Source organism: Balaenoptera physalus (genome assembly GCF_965194825.1).
Source record: "Balaenoptera physalus genome assembly, chromosome: 2".
Classification (NCBI taxonomy): Eukaryota; Metazoa; Chordata; class Mammalia; order Artiodactyla; family Balaenopteridae; genus Balaenoptera; species Balaenoptera physalus.
In genome coordinates, this window is record NC_138883.1 from 76,306,712 (window position 1) to 76,325,197 (window position 18,486).

At 46.4% G+C, this 18,486-nt stretch overlaps 1 protein-coding gene across 6 annotated transcripts in view; it reads left to right on the plus strand.

The window, feature by feature from the left end:
• Window positions 1-18,486, plus strand: part of TEP1 (telomerase associated protein 1) — a 40,683-nt gene that overhangs the window by 9,240 nt on the left and 12,957 nt on the right. For 5 of the 6 annotated variants that reach the window (XR_014261211.1, XM_082452332.1, XM_082452331.1 and 2 more), the window contains exons 7-27: window positions 144-218; window positions 1,724-1,848; window positions 2,063-2,220; window positions 5,816-5,925; window positions 6,370-6,460; window positions 6,687-6,873; window positions 9,611-9,779; window positions 10,267-10,425; window positions 11,217-11,294; window positions 12,805-12,935; window positions 13,262-13,321; window positions 14,548-14,706; window positions 15,424-15,600; window positions 15,786-15,906; window positions 16,471-16,595; window positions 16,866-16,979; window positions 17,074-17,191; window positions 17,349-17,543; window positions 17,669-17,844; window positions 17,931-18,087; window positions 18,197-18,376. Coding sequence is in view for 5 of the 6 variants with exons in the window: in XM_082452332.1 (XP_082308458.1) it covers window positions 144-218; window positions 1,724-1,848; window positions 2,063-2,220; window positions 5,816-5,925; window positions 6,370-6,460; window positions 6,687-6,873; window positions 9,611-9,779; window positions 10,267-10,425; window positions 11,217-11,294; window positions 12,805-12,935; window positions 13,262-13,321; window positions 14,548-14,706; window positions 15,424-15,600; window positions 15,786-15,906; window positions 16,471-16,595; window positions 16,866-16,979; window positions 17,074-17,191; window positions 17,349-17,543; window positions 17,669-17,844; window positions 17,931-18,087; window positions 18,197-18,376 (2,865 nt within the window). In the remaining variant the exon portion in view is untranslated. The remainder of the gene's footprint in view (window positions 1-143; window positions 219-1,723; window positions 1,849-2,062; window positions 2,221-5,815; window positions 5,926-6,369; window positions 6,461-6,686; window positions 6,874-9,610; window positions 9,780-10,266; window positions 10,426-11,216; window positions 11,295-12,804; window positions 12,936-13,261; window positions 13,322-14,547; window positions 14,707-15,423; window positions 15,601-15,785; window positions 15,907-16,470; window positions 16,596-16,865; window positions 16,980-17,073; window positions 17,192-17,348; window positions 17,544-17,668; window positions 17,845-17,930; window positions 18,088-18,196; window positions 18,377-18,486) is intronic. The other variant, XM_082452330.1, reaches the window with a different exon arrangement.

Sequence of the window (18,486 nt, forward strand, 5' to 3'; positions counted from 1 at the left end):
TCAGAGGGCAGAGAGGGCAGGGCCCGCCTCTTTCCCAGCCAGTTTCCTTTGTGGTAGAGATGGGCCTTCAGGGCTATTGGAATGGGTCTCTCTAGGGACAACCTCCACTTCCCCTTTTGAAATGGCTTGTCCTGTCCCTACAGAAGGAGCATACATTTTCTGAGACACAGAAATACTTGCCAAAGTTCATTCGGCCTCTTCAAGATGAACAGAGGATGGTGAGTGCCTTGTTCTGGGGTTCTAAACGTACACATGCAGTCTTTTCTCAACTAATATTTAGAAATGGAATTCCATTTGGTCCAGAAATACTATTAGTGGGTATGGTAGGCACATGCCAATGTCCTACCCGGATAATTCTCAGCTGTGATTATGGGGTTTTGAGAGCCCCGGAAAAGGCTCCTTTTATTTCCATTTTGCTCTCCTTGGTGTCATACTTTACTGACAGATGGCACATCCAGCTGGATAAGTGAGTTAAAAACATTGTGAAATATCCACCTTCCATAGGAAGTTTTAAAAACAAACCAAACAAAGTTTTTTTCTTCTACTTTAATAACAAGGCATTGGTCATAGCGGTTAAGAGCATAGAAGCTGGATTCAGACCATCTGGGTTTCAATCTCCCCACCTGCCCCCCCACCAGTTGCTGGCTATGTGACCTTGGCCGAATGGCTTATCCTCTCTTGTCTCATTTTCCTCACATATAAAATGGGGATAGTAGCAGTACCTTCTTCATTGGGTTTTTGTGAGGATTAAATCAGTTACTGTATTTAAAGTATTTCTGACAATACCTGGCACTGAGTAAGTGATGATTTCATCATCATCATCATTAAAATAGATTTTTAGGAAAATATATTAGTATTACAAGAAAACACATCCTCAGTTGGTCCATTGGTCTTTTCTCTTCATCCTATTAATACAACCCAAACTTAGCTCTTCTAACATAGAAGATTCTGAAAGCCAGCTTCTTTCATTTTTTAACTCCTCACAGCCTACATTGTGCTGATGCCTCCATTTACACGCTTCAGGTCTCAGTGATTTACTTATTTATTTATTTTTAAATTTATTTATTTATTTATTTTTGGCCGCGTTGGGTCTTCGTTGCTGTGCGCGGGCTTCTCTCTAGTTGCGACGAGCGGGGGCTACTCTTTGTTGCGGTACGCGGGCTTCTCATTGCAGTGGCTTCTCTTGTTGCGGAGCACGGGCTCTAGGCGCGTGGGCTTCAGTAGTTGCAGTGCGTGGGCTCAGTAGTTGTGGCTCACGGGCTTCGTTGCTCTGCGGCATGTGGCATCTTCCTGGACCAGGGCTCGAACCCGTGTCCCCTGCATTGGCAGGTGGATTCTTAACCACTGTGCCACCAGGGAAGCCCCAGGTCTCAGTGATTTAAATAAGAGCTGCTTTTCCCTCTCCCTCCCTCTAAGAACAAGGTGTTTTCTGTTTATTCAATCCCCATCTTGCTTTTCACAAACCAGTCATCCCATGTTAACTATTGATAGTTCAACCTTGTGTAAATGAAACACGGTGACCCCATAGACCTACTCTGTTATGTTCATCACAGAAGCTCTTGCTGTTGGAGAGTTTTGCCCTCTATTCCTATTCTTTGCCCAAAGCTACTTTGGGGAAAGAAATTACCATAGGTATAGGATAGTCTTGGTTTTTGTTTTCTGAAGAAAGTGACCAGGGTCATAGATTGAATGACCCCTGTGGGACTTGTGGATATTTCCACAGTTTGAGGCAACCTGCAGTGCAGTGTCAGAGAAAAAGAATGAGCCAAGTTTCACCCTGAAGAAGTTGGTACAGAGACTGCACATCCATGAGCCTGCACAGCTTGTCCAGGCCCTGCTGGGCTGCAGGTGAGAAGATGCACCCTGAGCACACGCTCCATCCGGGTAATGCCCTGATTCTTCAACACCCATGGCCCCAATCCCTGTAGTTGGACCCCAGCAGCATTAGTTTGGGCAGACCTGGCCTTAAATGTGACTCACTGGCTTTGACTGACTCACCATTCCTTTTCTCAGTTATTTTCAGCTGGCTTTGAAATCATAAGTTTTTCCTCCTCTGTTCCAGATACCCCTCCAACCTACAGGCCTTTTCTCGAAGTCGCCTCCCGGGGCCCTGGGATTCTAGCAGAGCCGGGAAGCGGATGAAGCTTGCTAAGCCAGAGACCTGGGAGCGAGAGCTGAGCTTGTGGGGGAACAAAGCTTCCGTCTGGGAGGAACTCATCGGTAGAGTAACCTTGACCGTCACACTCCTTTCCTCTCTTCCTCCTTCATGCCTCTACATTTTGGACCCTGACTAGAAGCTTTCCATGGCATGGTGCAGTTATTCTCTTACTTGGCAGTTCCATCACTGAAAATGATTGGATTTATCAGGTCTGCCATTGACCACACCAAAGTGAACAGTGGCACCTGCTTTGAATAGCACTGGCATCATAGGTAGGTCATAATTCCAGACGTGGTTAGGTGATACACAGGCCTTTACCAACACATGACAAAAGCAATACCTTCTATCTGATTTCACTTGTGTCAATATCGGTGTAACTCATCCAAACAAGGTAGGACTAGTACATGGCATACTGGAATCTCCACCAAAACCCATTTTTTAGGACATGGATGTTTTAGGTAATTTGCCCACACTGATAAAAAGAATTCAAATGGGGAAGACCAAGTTACTTTCAGTCTTCTCTTTCTGTCTGTTTTTTTGCTAGTTTATTTTTAACTGTAGAAGGGTCTTCCTATTCCACTTTTTCTTTTATGTCCTCTTTCATCTTTGAAGTCAACTTCCTTCTGTTGAAAAATACATGACTGTAGCCCTTTTGACTGCTTGAGTTTTGTGGACTTCATATGTTGGAGCTTCAGAAGCCCAAGTTGGCTTTTATTGCTCTGTAAGCTGCCATTTATAGGTTGTACGCAGGGCAGCCCAAAAAGCTTAACTGCTTATCGTTCCTCCCACTTTGGGGTTGTCACTGGTGCTGTATGTATCAGAATCACATGGGAATTAAAACACACACACACACACACACACACACACACACACACACACATGCTTGACAGCTTATTCTGCAATGTTTGATACAACTTTGGGTAGAGTAGGATAGAGGAGCCTGGATGGCAGTCAGCACGTGTTGGTGATTCTAGTATGCATCATCTCCCCTTCCCTCCCTCTGCCTCTGAAAATTAAAACTGTGCTATTTATCTTGGTTGAGACCAATGCCCATAATCTAAACCAGTGGTCTCCAGACCACTAGATCATTTATTGCAGGAACAATTTTTGGGATACACCAGAATATATGTATATATATATTTAAAAAATTTTTATACATGTACTAATCAATCATGTACTTTAGGAACTATATAACATATAATTATATAAATATAGATATGAAAATAAATATAAATAAAAATAAATATAACTATAAAATATAAGATAAAATATAATTAGATGTACAGATCCCTCTTTGGAAACCAGAGGCTCATTAACAACTCATTAATGAATTATTTGGAATGAAATCAGTGAATTTCTCAATCTGTAGGATGAACATTCATTTATTCATCTAGTCAATAAATATGATATTGGACTTAATTTCTTATCAAAGTGATCTAGAAAATCTTTCATACATAGCAACATTTGAGCAAAACTAATGAGTTGACAGAGGATGAAATAGTTCATGAGTTGTCACACATCATTTACATTGCGTATACAACATAATTGTTCTACACAGTCTGTAAATCAGAAGTATTATGATCGGAGAACCCCAGGACTTCCAGCAGGCTTAAAGCTTTCTAGCTATAATTCAAATGAGACTTACATCACCTTAAAAAAGGTACCACCACTTTCCCAATGAAAGCTGCTGATGGTAGGGCTAGTGCCTGGGATGTGGGTGGGGACTAATAGGCCTGGTCTGTAATGTAGTCTGAATGCATCTCTGGGTGGTAGCCAGGAAAAATATCACACCTCCTATTTATGTTGACCTTTATCTAAAAGAAAGAATGTTTCCAATGTTTACTATACATATTGAACCCCTGTAGTCACTTAGTTCATGTTACATGGTTATGTGTCATGTATGATAGTTGAGGCTTATTGAGGAAGAGGAGGCGTTCCACAATACAAGGGCATTGATGGGGCCCCCTCACTCTTTTTTGGTTTCTGCATAATGAGACTTGTTGCAGCTTATCTCTGAATTGTAAATGGATTTAGAATTATTATTCAGTATTAACCAAACTAACCCTCTAAAATTGACATAAGCCTTAAAAAGATTATTAAGAAGCTATGACTTGGGACTTCCCTGGTGGTGCAGTGGATAAGAATCTGCCTGCCAATGCAGGGGACACGGGTACGGTCCCTGGTCTGGGAAGATCCCACATGCCGCAGAGCAACTAAGCCTGTGCGCCACAACTACTGAGCCTGTGCTCTAGGGCCCGTGAGCCACAACTACTGAGCCCGCGTGCCACAACTACAGATGCCCGCACGCCTAGAACCCCTGCTCTGCAACAAGAGAAGCCACTGCAATGAGAAGCCTGTGCACCGCAATGAAGAGCAGCCCCCGCTCGCCGCAACTAGAGAAAGCTTGCACGCAGCAATGAAGACCCGAGGCAGCCAGAAATAAATAAATAATTAAAAAAAAAAAGAAACTATGACTTGAAGGTAATACTAATATCACAGGGACAAGTGAACAATAAAAAGTGACAGAATTGAAATTCTGCTTCAGGGTGAATCTTTCTCACCTATCTTTATTTTATTTTTCTTTTATTATTTTTTTAATTAAAAAAATTGTTTTGGCTGTACCGTGTGGCATGCGGGATCTTAGTTCCCTGACCAGGGATCGAACCCGTGCCCCCAGCAGTGGAAGTGCAGAGTCTTAACCACTGAACCGCCAGGGAAGTCCCTTTTTCACCTATCTTTATTTTTTTAATTTACTTTAAAAAATTTTAAATTTATTTTATTTATTTATTTTACTTATATTTATTTTTGGCTGCATTGGGTCTTCGTTGCTGCGCGCGGGCTTTCTCTAGTTGCAGTGAGTGGGGGCTACCCTTCGTTGCGGTGTGCGGCTTCTCATTGCGGTGGCTTCTCTTGTTGCGGAACACGGGCTCTAGGCGCACGGGCTTCAGTAGTTGTAGCTCGCAGGCTCTAGAGCACAGGCTCAGTAGTTGTGGCGCACGGGCTTAGTTGCTCCGCGGCATGTGGGATCTTCCCGGACCAGGGCTCAAACCCGTGTCCCCTGCATTGACAGGCGGATTCTTAACCACTGTGCCGCCAGGGAAGCCCTCACCTATCTTTAAATAAAAAATGATGACTATTTAATCAGCTCATACAAGACATTGACCAAAAAACTTAAGAATTATCAAGAAGACTATTTGAAATATCAATTTACACTTACAGTTAATGGTGAAGCTTTACTTTAAATGTATATCCTGCCTTGAAATATTAACTAATGATTGTACTACGTGTATATAATTTATAAGATTACACTAGAAAGTTTCTCTTTCAGCCATCTAAAAACTTTGGAAATCATTACTGTGGATTAGAGAATGTATTTTGCCTGTTGAGCCCAATCTCAGGGCTGGAGCCAGCAGAAAAAGTGATACCCTAAGTTGTTTATTGAAATAGCTAATCCCATAAACAGTGTTGATTAGGTTGTGCTCCAAGCCCAGGCAACCCAGTTGTTATCTTTCCAGACCTTTAAAACATTTTGGGTAGGATAGAGCATATGTTCGTACCTCATTTGCTCCGACCAGAACATTCTGCATGGCTCTGGTCTCTGACCTCTCTCACTCATCCTTTGTTTGCTTTTCTCACCCTATGTCCTACCTTCCGCAGACAGTGGGAAGCTTCCCTTCATGGCCATGCTTCGGAATCTGCGCAACCTGCTGCGGGTTGGAATCAGCACCCACCACCACAAGCTTGTGCTCCAGAGACTCCAGCATGCTGTACGCGTGAGGGGCAGGGAGCCAGCCTTCTCCTAGTGGCTGGGGAAGGTCATAGCCACCAAGCTCTGTCCATATGGGCTGTAAACAGATACGGAGATTCAGATAGGTTGAGGGAGACAGGTTTGGGGGTTCATCATCCCTTTGAGTATAGAGTATAAGAACTTTCCTTTTTATTTTCTGAGATCATTTCTGTGATTTAACTAACTTCAGAGGGAGTCTGATATAAAAGAAACAGGGAACCTTCTGTTACTTCCTCTCCTTTCCTCGTATTCTCGCATGACATCTTTCTTTATTCTTCTCCACCTTTATCTGACGTCTATTTTGGTCTTCCTCACCTTCCCACAGATCTACTAGAGTGGTTATCTCATCTTCCTGGTCCCTGGAGCCTCTGATGCTCCCCATGCTTCCTGGTCCTCTGCTCATGACCCCTCTCTTGCTTTGCAGAAGTCAGTGATCAACAGTCGGCAGTTTCCATTCAGATTCCTTAATGCTCATGATTCCATCAATGACTTTGAGGCTCAACTCAAAAAGAACGGTATTATCTCTCTTCTTCCAACTCCTATTTGTCTCTCATGCTGAGGATAGATGAGACAGCAGCACTGGTATTTTCAGCCTCTTGCCTTCCAGTCTCAGGGTATGGGGTGGGCAGAGGTCAGACACAGGCCAGCCCACAGGATCAGGACTCAGGACAGGCACTGATGGGAAGACAAGATGAGGGAATAGAAGCTGCCTGACTCACATACTTACCTGTCGCCACCCAGAGTTGCCACTTCCTTCCAACACAAAACTGATAAAGCAGATAATAATGAAAAACACAAGATATGGCAAGAAGTATGCCTATTCGGGGCAGTTTTACAAACCAAGTCGTCGGGAACTTCGGGCAGCAATGATGATCCCCGTGATATATGGGCAGCTCAAGCGGAAGAAGCTGAAAATACGCAAGGCCAGGTGTGTGTGTGAGTGTGTGCTATCTGGGAGCAAAGGGTGGGCAACAAGAGGCACCCTGAAAGGGCTTGGGAGTCATCTGGAAACCCAGCTTTTATTCTGCAAAGACATGCTTGTCAGTCATCCCAATGGCTGAGACTTGCCTGTTTCCAGCCTTCTCTCGCACAGCAAACCTTGTCTTTAACATTGTCCTGTAGAAAGATCATGAAACAAAATCTGTGTTTGGGCCTCCACTCTATTATCTGTGATTGCCTTATTGGTTTCTGTGGACTCCTTCAGCCTGTGTAGCACTTCCCGTCCTATTAGTACATGATAGTGCCTCTCTGCTTATGCTCTGGTTCACATTTTCTTTCTTTTTCTTCTCTGTGATATCTGTTTGTTTTTCTTTTTGTTTCTCTCCTCTGTGTATTTTCTGACCCATTCACTTTCCTTTTTCTTTTGACACATGTAAAGATAGTTATCATCAAGCAGACTCAAAGTCAGGCTTAAAACCTGTTCTGTGAGCTTGATGAAGTCCCAGCACTCTGTCCTTTTAGATGCATCCACAGTATCTTCATTCATTTTCATTCAAGACAAATGCAGGGCTCATCTAACCTTCTAGTAGGACTCAGTGGCCAGGACTCGCCTGAATCAGTGAATCAGTGGCAGAACATGGGGCCATTAAAGAATTAAGCTGAGGATGCAGTCCAAACAGGATGTCTTTGCTGGCCAGTTTGGTAGCCACTAGCCACAGGTGGCTGTTGAGCACTTGAAATGTGGCTAATGGGAACTGAGATGTGCTAGATTTCGGGGCAGTGTGAAAAAGGATGTAAAATATCTCATTTGTAATTTTTGTATTAATTACATGTTGAAGTGAAAAAATATATATATATAAGGCTAAATTAAATGTAATATTAATGTGTCCTGTTTCTTTCTACTTTTTAAAATGTGGCTGCTAGAAAACCTTACATGTGTAATTTCAATTTAATTTCATTTCATTAATTGTAATTTATTTCTACTGGATAGCACTGGTAGAGACTGCTGGATTCTCTAGGTTAAAAAAACTATGAAAAAATTTAAACATGTACAAAAGTAATGAGAATAATATAATGGACTCCCGTGAAACTGTTAGCCACTTTCAGTGAAAATCTAGATTTTATCAGCCTTCCTTTCCTGATCCCTCTCTTCCCTTCTTTTCTTTTTTTTTTGAAGATGTTTTAAAAAAACAAATGCCAAATAATATGATACATCTTATTTCACCCCTCCATATTTCACATGTGTCTCTTAAAACAGACATTTTCTTGTATAATCAGAATGTCATTAATATACCTAACGGAACTGAAAATAATTCCTTGGTATTATCGTTTATTACCTAGTCTATATTCAAATTTCCCAGTTGTCTCAAAAGTATCATTTCACAGGTTTATTCAAATCAGGATCCAAACAAGGCATACACACATTACATGTAGTTATTAAGATTTACTTAAATCTCTTTTAAATTAATTAATTAATTAATTTTATTTTTGGCTGCATTGGGTCTTTGTTGCCACACACAGGCTTTCTCTAGTTGCGGCGAGCGGGGGCTACTCTTGGTTGCAGTGCATGGGCTTCTCATGGCGGTGGCTTCTCTTGTTGTGGAGCATGGGCTCTAGGCACGCGGGCTTCAGTAGTTGTGGCTCGCGGGCCCAGTAGTTGTGGCTCGTGGGCTCTAGAGCGCAGACTCAGTAGTTGTGGCGCACGGGTTTAGTTGCTCCGTGGCATGTGGGATCTTCCCGGACCAGGGCTTGAACCCGTGTCCCCTGCATTGGCAGGCGGTTTCTTAACCACTCTGCCACCAGGGAAGTCCCAGATTTACTTAAATCTCTTAAAATCTTTTAATTGTTTTCATGCCATTGACTTGCTGTGGAAATCAGGTTCAGGGGGCCCCACAGAATGTCCCATATTCTAGATTTGTCTACTTCTCCAGTGTCATCTCACTTGTTTCTGTATTTTGTGTACCCTGGGCATTATCTCTAAAAGCTTGAATAGATTCATATTTAACTTTTTTCTTACATGAATATTTCGTAGGTGATCCTTTGTACACAATGAGTAAGACCACCAGAATTTTTGTCTCCTGGTAGGACACAGGATCAGGAGGCACCAGAAGCCTAGTGGTCCCACTCATAGTGTTGATGATTGATCAGTGCTTTTAGGTTATGGTAGCCTGATTTCTCCACTGTAAAGTTAATGGTTTATCCACTTGATAGTCTATGCCCGAATCAATTGTTTCATTAGCAGTTGCAGAATGGGGGTTTTCTATCATTCCCATATTTATTAGCAGGAACTCTAAAAAGAACTTCCCTCATGAACTAAAGCTATTTAGTTACTTTGAAATAGAGATTGTCTTGTAAAGGTGGGATGAATGTTCAATTCTTTCTCCTTTAATTGCCATTTTTTAGAGGAAGAAGTTAGCATGTGTTCTTTAAATTACAATGTAAAAATATGTAGCCTTAAATCTTGCCTCATGAAGTAAGTATGGATTGATGGCAAGCGATTTCAGAGAATGGGTCTTAAGATGACTTCTCTCCTGCCATGAGAATGGATTAGGATAGTCTTGTAGAATGGGGGCCAAGGGAAGCTCTGTCCCTGTTTTCTCTACTGACATTGGAGATGGGCTGTGGAGGGGGTGAAGACTTTATACTTGAGTGGCAAGTTCTCATCTTCCCATCTGCCTCAAAGTGGCAAACAGTGACCCCCCTGTCTGTTTGTTTCCTGCCTGCAGACAGTGGAAATACGACTGTGCGATGCTGGCTCAGTATCGACAGGCCCTGGAGACAGCTGTGAACCTCTCCGTCAAACACAGCCTACCCCCGCTGCCAGGCCGCACCCTCTTGGTCTATCTGACAGATGCTGATGCAGACAGGATCCTTCCCAAGAGCAACCCACAAGGGGTAAAAGAATAAAAAGATGGGGTGATGTTGGTAGGATGCTGGAGATCCTGAGAGGCATCCTGTTCCCAGACCTGGTTCTCCCAGGCAAACACTCAGAACTAAAATAAGTGACATGCATTTGCTTCCCAGTATCAGACCTTGGTTCCTAGCGATAATTCCTAGAATGTGGTCTTAAGCATGTTCGTGGATCATAGCACTAACCTTTCACATTTGGCTGGTCCTTAATACTCTCTAAATTTCTGTCACCAAAATATGTGTCACTTTTACCTCCTTACATCCCAGTGTTGAATTTGGGCAGGGATCCTGGCCCTTCTCCACCTTCCTACCTGGTCAACTCTTCCTGGGCTGCTGAAGCTGCCCCATCTTAACTGGGGATTTTGTCCACTTTTCCCCAACCAGTGGAGACGTTTGGCCTCTAGAGCTGGGTGGGCAAAGGTGGATTCTAAAATAGGGGAGTCTTATTTCACCCTGATGCTTGTCCAATCAGCCCCCTCTGAACTATGTGCTGCTGTTGATTGCAATGATGATGACACGGACAGAGCAGGTGGATCTCTTGCTGTGTGGAAGTGGCACTTTGAAGACTGCTGTGATTAAGGCAGAGGAAGGTATCCTGAAGACTGCCACCAAACTCCAAGCTCAAGTCCAGGTCAGACACCCACCGTGCAAATATATGTGAATAGACAGAGGCCTGGGAACAGCCTGACTACGAAAGGCTTGGTTATACTCAGTTTAGAAGATTTCTTTCTTTCTTTCTTTCTTTTTTTTTTTTTTATAAAGTTACTTGCCTTTCTTTTATTTATTTATTTATTTATTTATGGCTGTGTTGGGTCTTCGTTTCTGTGCGAGGGCTTTCTCTAGTTGTGGCAAGCGGGGGCCACTCTTCATTGCGGTGCGTGGACCTCTCACTATCGCGGACTTTCTTGTTGTGGAGCACAGGCTCCAGACACGCAGGCTCAGTAATTGTGGCTCACAGGCCCAGTTGCTCCGTGGCATGTGGGATCTTACCATACCAGGGCTCGAACCCATGTCCCCTGCATTGGCAGGCAGATTCTCAACCACTGCGCCACCAGGGAAGCCCTCTTTCTTTTTTTAAAAAATATTTATTTATTTATTTGGTTGCACCAGGTCTTAGTTGCGGCAGGTGGGCTCCTTAGTTGTGGCTCCCGGGCCCCTTAGTTGCAGCTCACCAGCTCCTTAGTTGCAGCACACAGGCTCCTTAGTTGTGGCATGTGAACTCTTAGTTGCGTCATGCACATGGGATCTAGTTCCCTGACCAGGGATGGAACCCAGGTCCCCTGCATGGGGAGCACAGAATCTTAATCCACTGCGCCACCAGGGAACTCCCTCAGTTCTGAAGATTTCTTGAGCAGACTATAGTATTTGTTGTTTAATGATCATCTCCCATGCAACCACACGACACGAGTCTCTTTCCTTCAGGAGTCGGATGGAAAGTGTGAATGGTCCCTGCCTACTTTTGGGAAGTACTTGCTGTCCCTGGCTACCCAAAGGGTCCCTGTGAGTACTGCCCAGTCCCTGAGAAACCCTCCCCTCCCCAACATTTTCCTCCACACTGATGTATCTCATTTCTCAAAGCTTCCTTGCACGCTATGCACAATACCCTGCTGGCTGCAACCCCCTACTCAGTGGCATGCTGGTAAATATTTAACAACCAGCAATCTGGAAAAATAAGTCTTGGTTAATAGCATTTGCTAATTTCCATGATGTAAATACTCCTTCCATGGCTGATTTCAAGCTACCAACGTGGTGTCAGTGAACACAGAGTGGGGAAGAGGTACTCAGAGGTACTCAGTAGCACAGTTTGTATAGTATTTCCACAGTAGAGATAAAGTAAATGTAAATAAGGTCAAGAGTAGATAATAGTGAAATGTAGTAAAATAATTCGGAAGTAATGATTTTTTAGTATTTATTACCTTTGTTTTTAAAAAAATTTATTCAATTATAAGCTTATACAATTTAATATTTAATGGCAGTTCGTGTTTAACAGCTGGCTCACAGAATTCCTAAAAGTTTGACAGTCAGCTCTTGTCAGCCTGAATGACCAGCTACACACTGCCCCACCCCAAACTCCACTTTATGTTAAATTTTTATTATTTTTATTAAAAATTAAAAAAATTGTAATACAATTTTTAAGGCTACTTTCCATGTGCAGTTATTACAAAATATTGACTATATTCCGCCTGTTGTACAATACGTCCTTGAGCTATCTTATACCCAGTAGTTTGTACCTCCCCCCCCCCACCCCATATTATCCCCCTGCCACTGGTAACCTCTAGTTTGTTCTCTGTATCTGTGACTCTGCTTCTGTTTTGTTTTATTCACTAGTTTGTTGTATTTTTCAGATTCCACATATAACTGATATCATACAGTATTTGTCTTTCTCTGTCTGACTTATTTCACTTAGCATAATGCCCTCCAAGTCCACCCATGTTGCTGCAAATGGCAAAATTTTGTTCTTTTTTATGGCTGAGTAGTATTCCATTGTGTGTGTGTGTGTATGTGTGTATGTATACATGTATATACACACTAAATGTATATACATACACCACATTTATATATAATGTATGTGTATATATATATATATATACACACACACATACACACACCATATTTCCTTTTTTTTTTTGGCTGTACCATGTGGCTTGTGGGATCTTAGTTTCCCAACCAGGGATTGAACCCAGCCCCTCAGCAGTGAGAGCACGGTATTCTAACCACTGGACCGCCAGGGAATCCCATATACCACATTTTCCTTATCCATTTATCTGTTGATGGACACTTAGGTTGCTTCCATGTCTTGCCAACCCCAAACTCTACTTTGATGCCCCTCAAGTCAGGGTGGAGTGGGCTTTCCCACCCTGAGTGCTCTCAGAAAAGGCCATTTTCCCCCCACCTCAGAGTTCTCCTAATTCCCCAGTCCTCAGAGACCTGTCTCTTGATGTCCTGAGCTCTTTAGTACCTCTACTATCCCTCTGTTCCTCATCTTAGCCCCTCCCTTTTCATCTTACAGGTGGACAGGGTCATCGTCTTTGGCCAAACTACAAATGAGAAACTGATAAATGCAGCCAAACAGCTTTTCTGGCAGCACGTGAATCCCAAGTGCCTCTTTGTTGGTGTTCTCCTAAGAAGGACAGGTTACCTGTAAGGGCGCTCACATTCCTTGCCCAGTGCCAGCAGATAGAGATCCATATTTCCCGTCTACCTCTACTAAAGCGTGGGACACTCCCACTCACCAGACCCCTCCCCATTTCTGTCTCTTACCTCTATCGCACTTCAAGTGCTAGAACCTTCTCTGAAGTCTTCAGGCTGGCTCCATACCCCTTCGTGATGGTCCACCCCAGTCCCAGCCTAGCACAGAACCCTATTAAAAGTGCACAGGTAGGGTGTCCATCCTAGGATGTTAGGGGCAGTGACTCTGTGTTCTTGGCACTGTTTCTGACTGGTAGTGACTACTCTTCCTTTACCAGATACACAGATTTGAATCCCAATGACGTGACACTCTCAGGCTGCACTGACGGGATACTGAAGTGAGTACAGGATGGACACTGGAGAGGTTGGGGGCTTTGTTAGAACATCTTTTAGAGATTATCTGTGGCCTCTGCTCTGTTCACTTCCTTTTTTTAAAATAAATTTATTTATTTTATTTTTGGCTGCGTTGGGTCTTCATTGCTGCGTGCGGGCTTTCTTTAGTTGCATCGAGCGGGGGCTACTCTTCGTTGCGGTGTGCGGGCTTCTCATTGCGGTGGCTTCTCTTGTTGTGGAGCATGGGCTCTAGGCGCATGGGCTTCAGTAGTTGTGGCACACGGGCTTAGTTGCTCCGCAGCATGTGGGATCAGGAATTCCTGGACCAGGGATCGAACCCATGTCCCCTGCATTGGCAGGCAGATTCGTAACCACTGCACCACCAGGGAAGTCCCCACTTCCTTTTTAAAGCAAGATAAAAGTTTATTCCTCTTTTACAGCTGTAAAAGGCATGGCAACAGCACAGTATTACAGGGACCTGGGCATCTTCTATCTGTTGCTCTACCGTCCTCAAATACTCTGCTTCCACCTCATAGTTCATGATGGCTGCTCCAGCTCCAGCCATTATTTTTGTATTACATCTAGCAGGAAAGGAGAAAAGGGGACAAGGGAGATTGTGCTGTTTGCTTTTAAGGGAACAACTCAAGAGTTGGTCACGTCACTTCTATTCATTCTCTGTGGCCTCTGTTCCATTCCGTTTCAGAGGAAATTCCATGTTAACTTTATTTATTTATGCCAGATCCAGAAATCTTTTAACTTTGTTTTTCTCTGCGCTACTAGGATTCCCATTTATTTGGTTTTTTCCCCTGCCTTTTCCTTTGGATGCCACCCATTGCCCCCTACTCCTGTTAGGAAGCCTCATACACTTCCCTCCCTCTCCAGGGAGCTTTCATGGCTGGTACAGAGCTGATCAAGCCCAGACTGGAATAACCTTAATCTTTACATCTTCATTCAGCCCAGTCGCCCCTGGCTCAACAGAAAGCCTCTGATAACCATGCACACAGCAGAAGAGGCTATAACTGGGTTTCTTCTTTGTTCTTTCATTCCTGTGGTTCTGCTGCCTCGCTTATTTTAAGTCTACATTTACTGTTTATGGTCATCTTCTTAAGGAGCTCCAGTTAACTGGGTGAACCTAATCTAGCCATATCTTTGTCCCCTGCCCCCTTGGAAGATCTTCCTGATTCTCACTCTGCTATTTCGCTCTCATTTATTTTGTCACTCTTTATGTCAGGTTCATTGCAGAGCGTGGGGCCTCCCGCCTTCTAGAACATGTAGGCCAAATGGACAAAATATTCAAGATTCCACCGCCCCCAGGGAAGACAGAGGTCCAGTCTCTCCGGCCACTGGAAGAGAATACTCCAAGCCCCTTGGCTCCTGTTTTCCAGCTTGGGTCAGTCTGTGTTTTATGCCTTTGTGAATTGGGAGGGGCTTCAGTCGAAACCTAGAGAAACTCAGGTGACTGAAATTCTGACTGTAGGGATGCTGCTTGTTCTATTCGCTGAGGAATGCCTCCTCTTTCCCAGGTAGGGGTGTCTCTAACACAGACGGTGAGCATGCCCATTTCTCTACTAGGGAAAGGGGTTAGGATGCGAGGCGCGTGGCAGGCACCAGGGCTCAGGCAGAGGGCTCGGGGCGCAGGCTCTGGCTTTTCCATCCTGGCTTTGCCACATAGTAGCTTGAAACTTGGGCTAGTTGCTTGATGTCTTAAGCTGTAGTTTCTTGATCAGTACAATGGAGGTAATGCTTGTGCTTACCTCACAGTGCTGTCATGAGCATTTCATGGGCAGAGTGTAGGTGCGTAATAATTATTGCTGACACGGGAGGGGTGCCCGAGAAATGGCAAGTGGGTTTATTTATTTATTTATGTTTGGCCACGCCGCGTGGCACGTGGGATCTTAGTTCTCCGAACCTGCGCCCCTCGCACTGGCAGTCGCCAGGTGGGGTTTAATTTCTAGGCTCTGCAGTTGAGGTTACAAGCAGGTTATTCTCTGGAGGCCTGCTGGACTCCCCCCCTGCAGTCTGCTGTAACTGGCTTGTCAGTGCTGAGGAGAGGTCACAGCCCTGTGTGTGGAGCTGGGCTGTGGGCTGATCCCTGGCTTTCCTGCAGATGGCGCAGCGTCCGGCTTTTCATTTCCTCCACTTTCCGGGACATGAATGGGGAGCGGGACCTGCTGCTGAGGTCCCTGCTGCCAGCACTGCAGGCCCGAGCGGCCCCCCACTGCATCAGCCTTCATGCCATCGACCTGCGCTGGGGCGTCACCGAGGAGGAGACCCGTCGGAACAGGTATGGGGACCACAGAGAAGAGGGGCTGGGTCGGCGATGAGGGGCTTGAGTTGGGGAGCTGACCTGGGCAGGGCTGGGGCTGCAGGGTGGCTGAGTGCCAAGGGTACGGGGTGCTCTTTGGATGCCATCGGTTGTGAGCCAGAGCCCCGTCTCCCTGACACGACGCCCCCATGACCATCCTGCAGGCAGCTGGAAGTGTGCCTGGGGGAGGTGGAGAACTCGCAGCTGTTTGTGGGCATCCTGGGCTCCCGCTATGGCTATGTTCCCCCCAACTACAGCCTCCCTGACCATCCTCACTTCCTCTGGGTAAGGCAGACAAGGTTGGGGCAGGGATGCGAGAAGCCTCGGTATGTCTAGAACCCTGGGACTCTGCACAGGCAGATCCTTGAGACTTGAAGTGAAACACAGGTAGGAGGTTCTGCGAGTGATCAAGTCCTAGATGAGGGAATTCCTTTGGGAAATACCTCTGGGTTGGCCATGGGGTGCGAGAGGTAAGTGGTAGGGCTGATTAGGCTTTGCCGTCAGACAGAGCTGGGTTCTGATCTCCCTTCTGTCATTGTGCGGCTTTATGGAAAACGGTTTATCTTAATCTAGCCTCAACTTCTTCATATATTAAAGAGAAACAGTGATGTCTACATTGCAGGGTTATTATAAGAATTAGAAATCTATTTTTTAAATGCTCAAAAAAAATGCTCAACATGTGAAAGGCATTCAATCAACGTTAGCTATTAGCTATATTTTATTGGCTTGTATCTGGAGGGAGAGAGGAACATTACTGAGATGAAGGGGCCCTGGGGTCTTGGCAGGTCTCAGAGGAGGGGTTCGTGTGACCAGGACTGAACCTTCCTGCTCTCTGACCTCTGCCTGCAGGCCCGGCAGTACCCTTCAGGTCGCTCTGTGACGGAGATGGAGGTGATGCAGTTCCTGAATCGGGGCCTCCGCCTGCAGCCCTCTGCCCAGCCTCTCATCTACTTCCGGGATTCTAGCTTCCTCAGGTACCTTCTGTTGCCTCCAGGCCTCAGTTTCCAAAGAAGGCCAGACAGGCTCAGTGGACGTGTCTTCTGTCCATAACATTCAGAGTACAAGAGGGGGACCTAGAATGGAGAAACGGGGACCAGAGGGCTTGCCTTGCAGCACCAAAGCAGCCTTGCAGGAGATCTCCACTTGAGGGGTTTCAGGGAACCACAGCCAGGTCTGGTGGTTGGGGATGGAGAGAGGCTGGGGTCTGAATCCAGCCCCACTCTTGGGGTATCTTTGGTGGTCAGCTCTGTGCCAGATGCCTGGAAGTCTGACTTTATTTCTGAGTCTGAAGAGGCTGCCCATCGGCTCTCAGAACTGAAGAGCTACCTGAGCAGACAGGAAGGGATCACCTGTCGCAGGTGAGCTGGGAGAGGTAGGGAGCACCTGCACGGAGCGAGGTGGTGAGGGGGGCCCGGCCTGCTGTGACCCCACTTGTGCTCGCTTTGCCTACAGATACCGCTGTGAGTGGGGTGGTGTAGCGGCTGGCCGGCCCTATGTTGGGGAGCTGGAGGAGTTTGGGCAGCTGGTTCTGCGGGATGTGTGGAACGTGATCCAGAAGCTTTATCTACAGGTCAGCAGGAGCTCTGGTGGCCAGGGGAGTGGAGAGGGGGTAGGGTGGGCCGGGTAGTCCTGGGTGGGAGGTAACTTGGTGGGGACACAGTGAGTTTCAGGCCTGGGGTCCTGAGGAGCATGGAAGTGTAGATAGTCACTGCCCCACGTGTTCTCAGCCTGCGGCCCAGCCGGAGCAGCCAGTGCCCATCCAGGATGATGACTTGGTCCAGGCCGCCTTTCAGCAGCTGCAGAACCCACCGAGCCCTGCCCGACCACGCCTGCTTCAGGACACAGTGCAGAAGCTGATGCGGCACCAGGGGAGGCTGAGCCTGGTGACCGGGCAGTCGGGACAGGGCAAGACCACCTTCCTGGTACAGAGTCTCAGAGGCCTGGACAGGAGGGAGGGCTGTGTGAGCTCAGGAGGGCTAAGGAGGTGGGAAACAGGGAGCTTGTGCATGTGAAATGTGACCGTGTTTTCTGGTCTCTTCCCATGCAGGCATCCCTTGTGTCAGCCCTGCAAGCTCCTGCTGGGGCCCCGGTGGCCCCCTTAGTCTTCTTCCACTTTGCAGGGGCCCGCCCTGACCAGGGTCTTGTCCTCATCTTGCTCAGACGCCTCTGTGCCTATCTGCATAGCCAGCTGCAAGAGCCAAGTGCCCTCCCCAGCACGTACCGGTGTGTTTCTCCCCCACTTAGCCCAGCCTTGTTGATAGCACGTGACACCACCCCTACCGACCTTGGTCCTCCTCCTCCATACACAGGGGCCTGGTGTGGGAGCTGCAGCAGAGGCTGCTGCCCAAGTCTGCTCAGTCCCTGAAAACTGGCCAGCCTCTGGTGCTGATCATTGATGGGGCCGACAGGTTGGTGGACAAGCATGGGCGGCTGATCTCGGACTGGATCCCTAAGACCCTGCCCCGGGTAAGTGTGAGAAGGAGGTGAGGTGGGACGCAGTAGGGAGAGGGACCTCTCCAACAGCCTTCTCCTCCTTTTCCTTCAACGCTTTTACCCCTTTGCCCAAATCCCACAGTGGGTGCACCTGGTGCTGAGTGTGTCCAGTGATTCCGCCCTGGGGGAGACACTCGAGCAGAGCCGAGGTGCCCATGTGGTGGCCCTGGGGCCTCTGGAGCCATCTGCCCGGGCCCGGCTGGTGCGAGAGGAGCTGGCCCTGTACGGGAAGCGGCTGGAAGAGTCACCTTTTAACAACCAGGTTGGGTGTAGGCCAGGGCGGGTGGGTGTGTGGGGTGAATCTGGGAGCTGGGAGAACCCTGGGTGCTGAAGCTAGCAGCTGCCCACGCAGACCAGCCCCTTCATTTTCTC